The sequence below is a fragment of the Stegostoma tigrinum genome, chromosome 37 (assembly GCF_030684315.1).
Source record: "Stegostoma tigrinum isolate sSteTig4 chromosome 37, sSteTig4.hap1, whole genome shotgun sequence".
Classification (NCBI taxonomy): Eukaryota; Metazoa; Chordata; class Chondrichthyes; order Orectolobiformes; family Stegostomatidae; genus Stegostoma; species Stegostoma tigrinum.
In genome coordinates, this window is record NC_081390.1 from 5,194,504 (window position 1) to 5,210,383 (window position 15,880).

At 41.7% G+C, this 15,880-nt stretch overlaps 1 protein-coding gene across 7 annotated transcripts in view; it reads right to left on the reverse strand.

Moving 5' to 3' along the window:
- The window catches only part of washc2c (WASH complex subunit 2C), a 61,600-nt gene that overhangs the window by 37,342 nt on the left and 8,378 nt on the right, over nt 1-15,880 (reverse strand). For all 7 annotated transcript variants that reach the window (XM_048563473.1, XM_048563474.1, XM_048563472.1 and 4 more), the window contains exons 4-12: nt 15,021-15,086; nt 13,670-13,843; nt 8,814-8,907; nt 6,163-6,215; nt 5,417-5,482; nt 4,156-4,245; nt 3,512-3,599; nt 3,292-3,366; nt 346-455 (exon numbers count right to left, since the gene is read on the reverse strand). In XM_048563473.1, coding sequence (XP_048419430.1) covers nt 346-455; nt 3,292-3,366; nt 3,512-3,599; nt 4,156-4,245; nt 5,417-5,482; nt 6,163-6,215; nt 8,814-8,907; nt 13,670-13,843; nt 15,021-15,086 — 816 coding nt within the window. The remainder of the gene's footprint in view (nt 1-345; nt 456-3,291; nt 3,367-3,511; nt 3,600-4,155; nt 4,246-5,416; nt 5,483-6,162; nt 6,216-8,813; nt 8,908-13,669; nt 13,844-15,020; nt 15,087-15,880) is intronic.

The window sequence follows — 15,880 nt, forward strand, 5'->3', positions numbered from 1 at the left end:
ATGTGCTGGGATCCAATTCCAACACGTTAGTAATATCAGGCGAACATCGAGACATTGAGAACACAGAAGCTCAGCAGCTGGAGAAACAAGTCTCCATATCATTTCAAGCAGAAACAGGCTTACACTAAAATGTGCCCATCCCTGTGGCGAGCACACATACTCAACCACGAGGTTTATGCCTTGTTGTCAAGGTGGGAAGGTCTGCATGTGTAAACAAGCTACATCTAGAAAATCTCTCACATTCAAGAGAGACACAAGCAATTTTCAATAAGTATCACAAATATCATTTTTCAAAATTAAGATTTTGAACTTTAAACTTCTAAGCAGCAATACCTCAATACCCACCTCATCATCAAAGAGACCTCTCCCTCCACTGAACAGGCCACTTTTGCTGCGAAACGGAGAGAAATCATCATCTTCATCAGCAAGCTGAGAAGTGAATAAGTTCTCTTCATCTAAAGCATGGAATAAAAATGTTGTAAAATAATTCATAAACAACCAGCTCTGTCTAAGCTGTAGAATATACAAATACGATGATTCCATCCTCCAACACATTAGTCATGTATGAAGGGGGTATTTTCTGCTGTCCAGAGGTCACAAACCTGCTACACGCAAATGGGAGCAACTTGGTCACTTAAGAGCAGCAGACGTTTAAAAAAAATGACATTGAAATCTCACTGGTGCAAGATTCTTGCATCCACTACCAGTTAATGTAGCAGTACTGCTTATGAATATTAATGCTATTACAAGCAGCTGGAAAGTTATAGTCAGACTTCAGTTTCCTGGATCAATGCCCAGAACAGATATCCTTTTTCTCAAAAAGTAGACCCAATGATTAAGTGACAAGTAACTCACCTCCTTACTCCCTAGATCATGCGCCACCATCTAAAAAGGAGTGTGATGAAATACTGCCCTTTGCCTGGAAGAGTACAGCTCCAACAACACTCAAGCAGCTCAACATGACATGGGACCAAGCAACACACTACCTTCGCATTCATCCCCTTCCCCAAAAGATACACAGTGGGAGCATAGGCAGACAAACTACAAGATAACAAGGTGTAGAGCTGGATGAACACAGTAGGCCAAACAGCATCTTAGGAGCAGGAAAGCTGATGTTTCGGGCCTAGACCCTTCATCAGAAAAAACTGCTTTGACAGCACTTTACAAATCCATGTCCTACAACACCACATATAAGCTCCCTTCAAAAATTCACAGTCATGGCTTGAAATTATCTCTGTTTATTCAATGTCAGATTCAAAATTAAAATCACTGAAGAGAGTTTCACCCAAGTGGATTACAGCAGTTCAGGACATTAACTCTGCATCATCTTCAAACACAATTTGGAGTGGGCAAAGATACTGGTCTATCATCTTTGTTCATATCCCACTATCATCTTCTCATTAAATATTTTATTCTGTAATTTTACTGATCAGGATAGTGAATTGGAGTGACTTCCCAAAAGTCCCTAGTCAAATCTGTTACACCCTCATGTAGTCTGGAGCAACAAGCGCTCTTCCCTCTTACAAAAGCACAGGATCTCACTTGCCAATTGTAATTTGTATGCTGCCAAAAAATCCGTTAATAAATTGTGGTAAATTTTGCACTTCAAAACTTGGTGTCTCTAATATTTCATTTACCCACAAGGAAAGTTTTGCCCGTTCCATGCTCAGTCCTAGTTATGTTTTATATGTAAACAAATGCATCCACATCAATTTCAAATTGCCAGCTTAGTGATGAGTCTTGGTTCTCCCTTGCTAAAAGCACAATGACAACACTACCCCTACCTGACCACCACCTCTCAAACACAACACTATCTCAACTGTTTCACTGCTTGCTCACATTCAGTACTGGATGAGCAGAAATGCCCGTCAATGAAACATTCAGAAGACCAAAGTTATTGTCTTTGGTTCCGTCAGAAAATCTAATTCCTGACCAGCAACCCCATTCCCTGTTGTGGCAAATGTCGGCAGCTGCATCAGACAATTTGCAAATTTGATGCTGTGTTAAACACAGACGTGCTCCCAACCACATGTTCAGTAACAGGAATATACCATCAGCCCCTCACACCTGCTCTGCCATTCATTTAGACCAGGGCTGATCATCTTCCTCAACGCAAGTTTACCCACACTATCCTCGATGACTTTATTAACTCAAAATCTATCAATACCCTGAGAGGCTCAAACATTTTGATCAATAACATTCAATGCTTTGCATTAAAAGGTACTATTGTTTACTTCTTATCTAAAGACAATGAATGCTGAAGCTTTCACTTTCCTATATTCCTCCAAGTAGTAATTAAAGTTCTGATGACAGGCTAAGAGTTATGAGCGTAATCCTAATGCACACACATTGTTTATTCATTTGAAGTGGGTCTCACTGGCTAAGTCAACATTTATTGCCATCCCTAAATGCCTTGGGTAAAGTGGGGGGAGTCTCCTTTTTGAATCGCTCCATTTGTTGTGGTGCTGATGCACGTCTTTAACACTCGGTAGCAACTGAGTTCAATGCAACAGAGTGACACGCATCCATTTGTCAGTGAGGTTAAGAGCCAATCACATTGCTGGAGATTTGGAGTCACATGTAGGCCAGGGTCGAGTAGGAACAGCTGATCTCCTTTCCTAAATGGCATTAGTGATCCAGATTTATTTTTAATAAGTAGTCGACAACTACTTCAGTTTCCATTATTAGCGTTTAATTCCAGATCCATTAACTAAATTTAAATTCCACCAGCTGTGGCAGAACCTACTCCCCACAGCATTAGCCTAGGTTTCTTGATTACCATTTCAGTGAATATACCACGCCACTGACTTTTCCTTGGTCTAACAGGAACAGGAGGTGAAATGATGAAGCTAAATCAGTTCAACATCAATGTATTGTTACTGAACCATCTAGACAATGCTAGTTCTAGCTTCACCACCATTGTAGTGACTGGAGTCAGCCAACTCAGCATAGATTAGTAGTCCGATGTGGGATAATTCCTGTAAGTGTTTATTAGACACAGGAGCGTCCATATATAAACTAACAGTCAACCTGAATACAGTTCCTCCTCACACACAAATTAGGAAGCAGCAGCCATTCACCCCACAAGCCTGCATTCGCCCATTCAATAAGCTCTTGGCTGATCTGAGTGCAGCCTCAATTCCACTTTCCTACCCATCCAGGTTACCTTTTCACTCCCTTGTTGTCAAAATCTTGGCCCCTCAGAGGGCGCTCCCAGTTCAGTCAAGCTCACCATATCAACACTCAGCCTGTGACTTCCAGTTAGAATATGTCCAAAATCTTATTTTTTACCTTGACCTTTAGCTTTTTCAGCTTCTGTCTTTGGCTTTACTCGACTGCTCCGTGCTGAAACCCCCGAGATCAAAGCTGTCGGAAATTATTACAAAGAAATTCGAACAAGATTCGATTAGTGTGAGGTACATAATAAACTAATCATAATTAAAGAAATCTATCACCTCACTGGGCTATAGCCTCCTCTTCACTTCCCCTGACTAAAATGGACAATAATTACATGTGCTCTGTTCACGCTGTTTCTCTGTGTTTTCTCCTTGAATTCGTGCAGCTAATTCTTCTGCAAAGGAAGTCTGTCCCAACTTTTTCTGCAAAGCAAAGGAGATAAAAATATTGAGAGAGAGTGAAAGGAGTCCTTTAAGATTACTCTCATCTGTGCAATTTCAGATTGTTGCCTGGCAGCACAGATAGTGAGTATTGCTAAAAAATACAATCCCGTCCTAGCCTTTTCACCTTGCACTGATCAGGACAAATGCAAGAATGCCAAATTTCAAAAAGGAACAACAGTTCACGCTGACAATCAATTTAACATTATCAGTTAAACATGCAATTTGACAACTCAAGCTTGCTAGGAGTAACATATGAGCAGAGGTAAGGATCTCTCCTCTATAGACAAAATAAATATATGCCCAGATACTAGACTTTTTTTTGAACAAGATGGGGGACTAAGGCTCCTAATGCATTCAGCATGGCAATGTCTCATCCAGAGTCAGCTTCTGAGCCATTTCCCCACAGTATTAACTGTTGTTCCCTTTAAAATTTGGCACTCTTGTGCCTTTTCTGAGGAGAGCAATACGAACAGCTCCAATAACAAGCCACTCTTCAGCAATATTCAATTTCAACAGGCTATAAATAGCTCCTCACCGTGATCGTCAAATCTTCATCCTCTTCCTTTTCAGACTCATGAAATAGGTCAGAATCATCATCTTCATCCTCACTGATCTGCCGCTGTTTCTAAAACAACAACAACTTTCATCTGTATAGCATTTTTGTGTCATGGAATAACCACCCAAGACACTCTACAAAAATATTGGGCAATATCTGACACTAAGCATTGAGGCAATAGTAGGATGGGTGACAAAGAAGATTGGTCAAAGCAGGAGGTTTTGGGAAGCCTCTTGGAGGGGAGCAGGGCACAGAAAATTACTACAGAAATCCTAGGAGCTTTAGACCAGACACCTGAAGATAGGACAGCTACTGGAGGAAGTGTTGAAAGCACACGGAGTAGGAGGTTAGAGAAATAGGGAGTACAAAGCCGAGGCAAGAGAATTTGAAGCCGAGGCTTTTACAGATAAACTTATTCCAAAACTTAAAAGGATTGACAACATAGTTGAGAAGTAAGCAAATAATTTAAACCGCATTCTGTGACTACATGATTCAAAGATATAAATTGCTCACTCTCAGTTGGGCTACAACATTTTAAAATATAAATTCTGTAATAATCTAAAAGGTTTTCTGTTTCCTTACCCATGTCCAGACAGCAAAACAAATGTACACAGGCCACTCTCCAGGAACAGCAAAGCTTATTAGATCTGTCTAGAGAACTGGCTGCAACCCATCTGCTTCCAGATTCTCCTTCGCATTTTCATATAACTAGGCAGTGCGACAGTGTGGGAATCAGATGAGGTGTAAAGTGTACACTGTCACTCAGTCACACCATCTGGCCAGATATTTTGGAGCATTTAAAAAAACCTGCGAACTTTCACACTCTCCCTGCAGATGCTAACTCAATGAAAGGAGTGAGCTCACCAACAGTGACTTCAAACTGGATTTGTCATTGGATCAAGAACACAAACTGACTCTGTTCCTTCATACCAGGTCAGGAGCAGACGCCAAGAGTAGCTATTGGCCCAGGGATAAGATTCCACAGAGCGAAATTCTACAGTTTGGTTTTCAAGTGAACAGACTGCTGTTGAGGGAATTAGCATTTTGGTTTTAAAATACAATGACTATTTTTATTATCATAATGCAGTTAAAACATGTAAATGTTACTAAACTGCAATTTAAAAAAATTAACTGCTCTTGAAACAATTTATATAAAAGTTAGTGGCTGCACAACATAAGTCACAGGATTGAGGAGTTCCATAATTCACACATGACTAGACCATTCAAAATAAATACTTACTTGGACTGACTTTGACAGTTTGTGCTCATCCTCTTCGCTTTCTTCTGCAGAATCAACCCCAGACTCCTGCATAACAAACAAAAACATTCCAGTGATTTAATTCTTTTTTGGCTGTGTCGCACGCTTTCATTTTCACCCTGTAATCAGCAAGTACACTAGGTATTGTGTTAAGATGTTTTTCAGGAAATAACTTGATCTGGCATGGAGTTAGAAGAATCGCACAGGAAATGATTCTCCCAGATCTCATCTGTGCCGACAGCAAGGGTAAATTCTATAGCTGCTTGTGCTTTGTATATTACTGCCCACGTAGCAAGTTGATTACAAGACGAAATAGTAAGGACACATCACTAGAGTTAGTATACCAATGGCACACAGCTGAACAGCACCAATTTTGTTCAACATCAATTCTCCTGAGCACAGAGAAGCGAGGCAGGGGAGGTTGCACGAAGATGCAAAAATGTCTGTTCTCAATAGTGTAAGAGCCTTAGGACTAATAGTTTAGATAAATGAAGCATTAAGTTGTGCGAATCTGGGATGGTTCTGCAACCTAGCTCTAAATGAAGTGAAAGTTAGAAGTGAATATATCCTTTTGACCACCCCCTCTGGCAGACCAGAATAATAGAGCATGACAATGGTAGCATGATGCCAGCTTGCAGATCAAAATAGCCCCCACATCGATTAAACCCTCACTTTACACGGGTGGTACAGAAACTGATACCTCAAAACAAACCACTGTTTCTGCTCACCTCTTTTTCCTCCTCACTTTCAATAACACTGCCATGTTCACTGTCCACAGACTCTGCAAAAGCAAAATATAAATGATCAAGTCATGCAGCAAGGATATCACAAATATGGAAGGCTCGGGACATCACTGGATCGTATGAAGGAGGGAGCAGTATTTAATATTTTTAAGAGGAATTAAGAACAAGGCTGTTGGCATCTCGATGAAAACTGAGCTCTTGAACACATCTTTCTCCACCGCCCCCGGCCAACTTTCACCCCACATTCCCATCTGCCAAAAGCAGAACTGAGGAAAAACAAGTCCATTTGAGATAACTTAAGGAATTGGGATGTGTGGGGAAGGAGTATGGTGGGGAAAGCTTGGCAACTGAGCACAAATCTGTCCTTACAGGTACACTTTAGAAGTTACTAGACGACGATTCCTCACTTAGCCAACAGGCCACATGCAGTAGCTACACACCTAGCCCAAATTTCACCCTGTGCCATCCCTAGTCTTGGCAGATCATTGCTGTAATTAGGGGAGTCAGTATTGCTGTTTAGCCAATTTAAATACAAAGCAGCATAGCAGAAGTCAGACACACTAAATTGGAAACTGTAGGTCTACCTACATCAAGAAGAACTTCATCCTTTAAATACTGCTCCACTAAGACAGGTATATTTGGTGCTAGGGAATTGTAGAAACATTCAGTTCAGGATTAGTAACGGTGAAATTGGCTGCCACCCTACACCACTGTGAACAGGTGTGACAAACCAAGTCAACTACTCCCGGCTTTATTACTCTCACTCTTGTATTACAGAGGGTGAAGACTACTGGATGAGGTTGCAGGATCTGGAGTCCACTGAACCTTCATCTTACATTAAATGACTGTTGCTTCACATTCAATTGTTGTTAGGAATTTTACTGCCTATGTTTAGAATGCCAAAGCACCAATTACCCTTCTGTGGGCTGATACAGAGTTTGAAGGATTGCTAATCTATTCCAACCAAAAAGGGTCTTCTCAGATAGATTTTAGAACTGGATACATCTATATAAAAAAGGAGACAGCATACTGGCAAACTCTATCTTTCGGTAACTTGTGGTAATGTGAGCCAGACCTCAGGGAGCAGTGACTGTCATCCTGGCAATTCATTGCTTAAAAAATGATTATCTTTCGAATGTGGCAAAGTAATACTAAGGGAATCATGGAGCATTTTATTTGACACACACCATAGTAATTGTTTTTGCATTTGGTTTTGGCAACACACTTGGCAACTTCACTTTAATGTTACCTATTAGGTTAATGTTCACAAAATGAGTCATCTGCCTGTCCATGCAATGCAGTTATCGGCTGCCTGGTTTTAAATAGGATTGTAATGCCATGGATGTTGATTTTAAAATGCTCCAGACACTGGAGTAGGAAAAGTTTGATCTCTTTCAAAATACTGTTGATGTAAAAACATTTCCTCTGAAACAATTTTTTTCAGGTAAAAATGAAGAATGATTTTCTTGTAAAATGAGTGACAGGCTGAAAACACTAAGCTATAATTTTCTGCGTCAAAGCCACAAATCTCCTCCTCAAATGGCCCTCTTGCATTTGAACAGCCCCATTTAGTCCACAAACATTAACACTGAACTTTGAAACATTCAGTTTGACTGCTTTTGAAATATGGGAAACAGAATCCTAAATTATCATTGGGAGATTTCTGCATGAAATATAAATATTCATCTAATTTGGAAAAGTGATCTGATTGTCATACTGCAGATACAGACCATGTCAAAAGTTGCTAAAGTCATGTGTGTCAATACCATTTGTACTCAAGTGCTGATTCATCTTTTTTGAAGACAGGAGGAAGGCAATCACTTCAATACCAATTCGTGCTACAAAGGGTCTCTGGATTTGAGGGGTTGGTGGGCCTCAAGAAAAAGTGGCGTAAGAAACAACCCTCTGCTTAGATAGCCTTTTCACTGCTGAACTTGCCCTACATCAATCTTAAAACAATTTTTTCCACATGCTTCCTCACCAGGCTCTATGTCTCACTAATAAGCCAGTAAACCCTCAATTTTTGCTGCTCCTCTACCAATTTCAGCAATTGGTGCCATCAGACTTGGAAAGCTTGCCAAATAAGTCAATTTGAAAAGACCCTTCACCTCCATAAGTGTTCATTTTGCTCAGAGCAAATCCCAGCAACGTGCAAACCCTCTTGAACCATCCCCCCCACACCCCCCAAGATCCAGATTATGGCTTGTTCCTTTCTCCATCAGATGCCAAACCTTCAATTACTGCTTTCCACCCTGTAGACCACTGTTCCAAAACACAATCAGTAACCCACTCTCCCATTTTGCAAAGTGTCTCAGAGGACCTCTCTCCAACACCTTTTGCTTCCCCCTTGAATCTTCCTTTCTTTCTCCTTAGCATGCAGCATCATTCCGCTTAAAGTTCTCCAATGCTCCTATACCAGATGATCAATGAATGTAGAGTGGCTTGTCACTTATTATTGCCCAAACAGCACATTATGTAATTTTCCAGGTCTTGTGAAGTGAGGTATAACTCTCTAAACCTTTTAAGTGAGCTTCAAAGAATACAAAGACATTTTGGAGAAAACAGAGACTAGTATACACGTGATGGGCATGTTTCAGTGGATAACATGGCCACCCTTTCACCCTTGATGTCAATACCTTCACTGGAGAGATCACCTAAGCCGACATCCTCTTCCTCCATAAATTGCTGTGAGCCAATGATGTACGGCAATGGCCTGTCAATGTATAGGTCCTGGAATTGAGAATAACAAACTGAGTACATGTATTTGTTACTCAATACATTTAAATAGAGATTACCATTTAATTCCTCCTTTCAGTACAATTAGGTTCAGCGGCCATGGAGTCAGGGGGTCTAACTCCATGGCAGATAGACCTTTAGACAGCTCATAAGCCAGGCTGGAAGTCCAGCACAGTACTGAGGGAGGAATACATTATCAGCAAGTGAGTCAGAAGAAATGCGCATCCATGGTCCAACCTGCTTTCTTAAGCAGATATAGGAAATCCCATGGACAATACAACGCACTCACTCAATACTGGTTAAGCAAATTACCTGGTTATCATGGTGTCACTTGCGAGCTTGCTGTGTTTCCTACATTACCATGGCATACTGCAAAATTAATTTATTGGTTTTGAAGAATGCTAGAGAAATGCAAGTTTTTTTCTTCTTTTTGTTTTGAGAAGAGGTAAAGTGGGGACAGAAACCTACACCTACCTGTTTCAACAGGAACAGTAAATGATGGAACATTGGTATACTCAGAGCAAGGGAAGAGGTTAGGTCAGAAATGGGCCAGCATGCTAAATGGCTCAAGTTGTTGTAGGTTGAAAACTAAACAATTAGGAGTCAGAATACAGGAAAGAGATACTATGCTTGGTGTCATGGTGCAATGATAGTAATCTCGTTCTCAACGTCAGCAAAACAGAAGAACTGATCATTGACTTCAGGAAGAAAGGAGGAGGGCACGCCCCTGTCTACATCAATGGACCTGAGGTGGAGAGGGTCGAGAGCATCAAGTTCCCAGGAGTGATGATAACCAACAATTTGTCCTGGACCACCCACATTGATGTGACGGTCAAGAATGCAGAACAATGGCTCCTCTTCCTCAGGTGACAATTCAGCATGTAGCATGTCTACATGGACCCTCACCAAATTTTACAGATGCACCACAGAAAGCACTCTATCTGGATGCATAATGGCTCGGTACAGCAACTGCTGTACAGAACCGCAAGAAACCTCAAAAGTTGTGCACAGCCCAAACTATCATTGAAACTAACCTCCCATCCACAGACTCCATCCACATTTCTCACTGCCGCGGAAAGGCTGATATCAAAGACCCTCCCATCTCAGTAAAAGTCTTCCAACCTTTTCTGTCAAGATGATACAGACACTTGAACACATGCGCCAATAGGCTCAAGAACAACTTCTGCCCTACTGATATTAGATTGCTGAATGGACCTCTAATTTCAAATCAAATATTGACTTTGTACACCTTCCGTGGCAGTCTTAACCTTGTGTGCCTTTATCCATCTAAACACCCTTTGATCTGTGCGTCCTCGCTTGCTACGAGCTACCTGTACTACTTGTAGAACAAAAAATTTCACTGTACTTAGGTACGTGACAATAAATCAAATCAGGAGTAGGAAGTAAAACATATCATTCTGTCACCAGAGCTGGATCACTGAATCTACCCTATACAGCTTTTGTAAATGTTCTCTTTTTCCCTTTTCTCATTTTATAACGATCCATTATTCTCCTGCTTTTACTATCCTAAACAGGAATCCTCACCGCAGGGTCCAATTAAGTCTGAAAGAGCTAATTAATCCACTTAATCCACTATTATCCTACACTTTTCCTCATGGCTGTGGAAGAATTTATTTTTAAATTATATACACAACTCCATTTAAATCAAGTAAGTGCTACTGCTTCTAAAACATAGAACTGTTGATGCAGACACTGATACATTGCTCATTGGAATGCCACATAATGATCCCTCACACAAAATGTGAGGCACAAAAGGCATGAGTGACTAACACCAATAATTTAACTAAGCAGAATCAGGGATTAGACTCGAGTAATTTGTATGCATTCGAGGTGCTGCATGGATGTGAAACAATCTTCAGGTTCTGAACTTCACCATTCTAATTCTGACATTTGACTGAACTTTTTTATAAGCTGTATCAGAGATAATGGGAACTGCAGATGCTGGAGAATCCAAGATAACAAAGTGTGGAGCTGGATGAACAGAGCAGGCCAAGCAGCATCTCAGGAGCACAAAAGCTGACGTTTAGGGCCTAGACCCTTCAGAGGGGAATGGGGTGAGGGTTCTGGAATAAATAGGGAGAGGGGTCCGCCTCTCCCTCTCTGATGAAGGGTCTAGGCCCGAAACGTCAGCTTGTGTGCTCCTGAGATGCTGCTTGGCCTGCTTTTTTTTTAAGCTACCTCTTTTTATTGAGGGGGAGAAGGGACCACCATCCCTGAAAATGTTCCTCTCCCAGTGAAAGGGCAATTTTATAAATATGTCCTGTGCGTGTGAGCAACAATGGAAAAGTTGTACTTGTTGACCATCCTTCATCACATTTGGAAGGGGATGGTATTAATACTTGAGCAAACCTATTGGGCAGGGAACATAACAGCTATTGTCCAAGTGATTATTTTACCAAATGGTGGCAAGACCTAATCCTTTGGATCATCCATACAGCAGCTTCAGCATTCCAATAATCTGGCGACATGGAGACTGAGAGCAGTGGGCAGGGGCTATGACTGAGTGGTCTTTAGCGAGTTTTGAGAAGATTTGTAGCTCAGGTTGAGGTTCTGGATGTGAGTTTGCTCACTGAGCTGGAAGGTTAGTTTTCAGATGTTTCGTCACCATTCTAGGTAACATCAGTGAGCCTCCGACGAAGCGCTGGTGTTATGTCCCGCTTTCTATTTATCCGGTTAGGTTTCCTTGGGTGGGTGATGTCATTTCCTGTTCTTTTTCTCAGGGGATGGTAGATTGGCTAATCTACAGCCAATCTACCATCCCCTAAGAAAAAGAACAGGAAATGACATCACCAACGCAGGAAATGACATCACCAACCCAAGGAAACCTAAACAGATAAATAGAAAGCAGGACATAACACCAGCGCTTCGTCGGAGGCTCACTGATGATGTTACCTAAAATGGTGACGAAACGTCTGAAAACTAACCTTCCAGCTCAGCAAGCGAACTCACATCCTGAGTGGTCTTTGTTAGTCAAAAATCAATCTACCTCCACTTTAAAACATTCACTGACCCCACAGCTCTGGAGAAGCTAGTTCCACAGGCTCATGATCTTTAGAAAAAAATCTCAGCTCTGTCCTGAGTAAGAGACCCTTATTTTTCAACTGTGCTCCCCAGTTCTAAGGTCTTCCACAAAGGGAAATATACTTCTTGTATCCACCCAGGCAAGTCCCCTCAGGATCTTGTACATTTCAATAAGGTCATCTTTGTCTTCTAAAGCCCACTGGATACAAGTCCAGCCTTCCTAACCTTATCTTATTAGATAGCGTCCTCATATCTTGTCAGGGCGATACATACACCACCTCTTTGTTGCAACCAGAACACACCCACACTTGTAAATCAGACAAACCAGAATGATTCCAGCTTTTTTTTGACTGCATAGACCTATGGATCATGAAGAGGTTAATGCCACAACATTAAGATTGGCACTTGCACATTTGAGGGTGTGCACGTTGAGAAAGTTAAAACACGCAGTGATTCTACTGCACAGTGGTTCTATTTAAAAAAAACTTACACAGACCATTACATAGGGGCAGTATCAGGATGCTCCTCACCACTGCTAATGAGAGCTCTACGGCTGGGTTTGTTTACAATTGCACCAGAGATACTCTGCCAGAACTCAATTCCACTACAACTTCCAAAAGTGACTAAATACTCAAAGTACTTATCTTTTGAGAAGTATTTTGAGACATTAGTTCATTAAAGGTGCTACGTAAATGCAAGCTTTTCTTTTTAAAAGTTTCTTTTAAAAAACTTACTTGTTCACACTGCTAGAGCATCGCTGGCTAAGCCAGCATTTAACTACCTGAGAAATTGGCGGTGATTCACCTTCTTGAATCACTGATTGGCACATCCTCCCTTTCCCCATTCTCAAACCAGCTACTGTTTGAAACTTCTATGCAGTTTTATGCTTAACAGTTTCTAATGGGAGTAGGCTAAGACTCATTTTGGTACACTCGCATTTTAGGGAGGGGATTTTAGGGTTTTACTTAGTGACAGTGAAGGAACAGCAATATAGTTCCATACCTGAAATAAAAACAAAGAGACATAGTAACTCAGCAGACCCATTAGCATCTGTGAAACAAAATATTAACTCTGTTTTCCTTTCACAAATGCTGTCAGATAAGCTAAGTTTCTGCAATATTTCCTGCTTTAACTTTAGATATCATCCACAGTATTTTGCATTAGTTTAGTTCCACTTTAGGATGAGTTAGGGCTTGGAGGGGAAAGTCCAAATGCACTTGCACTTCCCCTTGCCAGTGGTAGAAATCATGGGTTTGAAAGGTAATGTCAGAGGAGCTTTGGTGAATTGCTGCAGTACATCATGTGAATGGTATACACTGCTGGCAACATGCACGAACATTAAGAACAGAAAGTAGAGATTCAAGGGGAATACAGACATGTTAAGATCATTTAAGGCCACAATTAACAATTTCCACTTGGAGAGGCGATCAGGATGACTTGAGGTTGAACTAAGTGGAGACAGATGACATCAGGTTATAGTCCAACAGGTTTATTTCGAAACATAAACTTTCAAAGTGCTGCTCCTTCATCAGGTGAAGTGACTTGATGAAGGAGCAGTGCTCAGAAAGTTTGTGATTTCAAATAAACTTGTTGGACTATACGCTGGTATCATGTGACTTCTGACCTTGTCCACCCCAGTCCAACACCGGCACTTTCACGTAAGATATAATCATTCTCCTTCCCATTAGTCAGACTGCCAGCTGTCTCTATTCACCTTGGGTTCCAATAGATGTTCAACTCGCTCATTCGTTTCTTCATCCTCAGAGTCTGAGTTTCCAGCTTTTATATCCAATTGCTCGAAGGCAGAGTCCAGCACACTCAGACCGTGGCGCACAGCTTCTTGGACCTTGGGGATCAACTCTGCCTCCTTTTGCTCTCGTGTTCTCTCCTGCACAAAAAACATCACAGCCAAAAACCTGAGGAGTGTAGTGAGCAAGTGCACCTTTACCAAAAAAAAAAATCACCATTCTAAAGCGTGGAATTATGCAACTGCACAACGGTTTGACATCTCAGGTAATTGTATGGCAAAGAACTGGACCAGCCACAAAACAGTGGCTACAACAGCAGGGCAGAGGCTAAGAACACTGAGGTGAGTAATTCACCTCCTGACTCTCCAAAGACACTAGACCCACAATCTACAAGACATAAGTCAGGAGTGTGATGGAACATTCCCGACTTGCCCAAACGGCTGCAGCTCCAACAGCACTCAAGAAGCTTGACACCATCCAGGATTAAGCAGCCCACTTGACTGGTATCACATCCACAAGCATTCATTCGCTCCACATTCAATAGCAGCAGTGTGTACTAACTACAAGATGCACTACAGAAATTCACAAAGGCTCCATAGACAGCACTTTCCAAACCGACATCCACTCGCATCTAGATGTGCAAGAGCAGCAGCTACATGGGAACACGACCAACTGCAAGCTCGCCTCCAAGGCACTCACAATCCTGACTTGGAAATATATTGCTGTTCCTTCACTGCTCATGCATCAAAATCCCCATTTTCTCTCCCATACCACATTGTGGGTCATTCCACTGCAGGTTTACGGCAGTGGATCTAGAAGGCAGCTCACTACCACCTGCTCAAGGCAACTAGGGACCAGCAATAAATGCTTGCCAACCAGCACCACCCACATCCCACAAATTAATAAAATGTAAACAGTAACATCTAAAGCTTGCCTTCATCTCAGGATTAAACAATTCTCAAGTTTACTTTTTTGCATGTCCGACGCAGGTTTTGTATATTTCAGTTCTAAAAAGGCCCATACCTGCAACTATTCCAGGAAGAAGGTAACAACACTCAGCCAACAGGAATAGGAACATTGACTGATTGAGCTCAACCAGCCCTAGCCTAAGTACAGCAGTGATAATTACAGCAGCTCATGACTGTGCTGGCTCAAATCCCTTACATGCCAAGGTAATTAGAACAGTGGCCACTATAAGTGCTAATAATCTAAAACCAAAAACTGAAAAAAGTTAGAACCAAACAAGTTATTTCAAAAAGTCTTAAATTCTTCAGTTATTGCACATCAAAACATGAAGATTGCAGCCTGGTTACATACCGGCTCAACTGGTTTCCCTCCGCTCTCTGGTTTAGCTGCTTCTTCCACTTCTTCATCATACACTCTCTGCAACAACAAACAACCACAGCATTTACTTCTATACTTCAGTGCAAGCAGTGAAAAAGGAACAAGATGCTAATTATGGCAGAGAACCTACAATTCAAATGATTCTCATTAACCACCAGTTAATACTGCCAAGGGATATGCTAATTGCTGATTCAATTCCCAAGAGGCTGCAGAGCACAAACAAGTACGGACAGTGTTATCTGGATTTGGTTAAAAGCTTCCTGTCTGTCTGCAGACTTTAGGTCTCTTGCGCCACAATGAATGTAGGCAGTTTTTAAATGGGAGTAGGCTAAACATAAAACTATGCATAATCTGCAAAGTGGGTGCGAGATGGCTGATATGAAAATGGACCACTGGTGTTATAACGGAAAAGACAGCAAATGAGAATCTGAGAATGAAGAAAATACCACACCCTAAAACCAGAGATAATGGGAACTGCAGATGCTGGAGAATTCCAATATAATAAAATGAGAGGCTGGATGAACACAGCAGGCCAAGCAGCATCTCAGGAGCACAAAAGCTGACGTTTCAGGCCTGGACCCTTCATCAGAGAGGGGGATGGGGAGAGGGAACTGGAATAAATAGGGAGAGAGGGGGAGGCGGACCAAAGATGGAGAGAAAAGAAGATAGGTGGAGAGAGTATAGGTGGGGAGGTAGGGAGGGGATAGGTCAGTCCAGGGAAGACGGACAGGTCAAGGAGGTGGGACGAGGTTAGTAGGTAGATGGGGGTGCGGCTTGGGGTGGGAGGAAGCGATGGGTGAGAGGAAGAACCGGTTAGGGAGGCAGAGACAGGT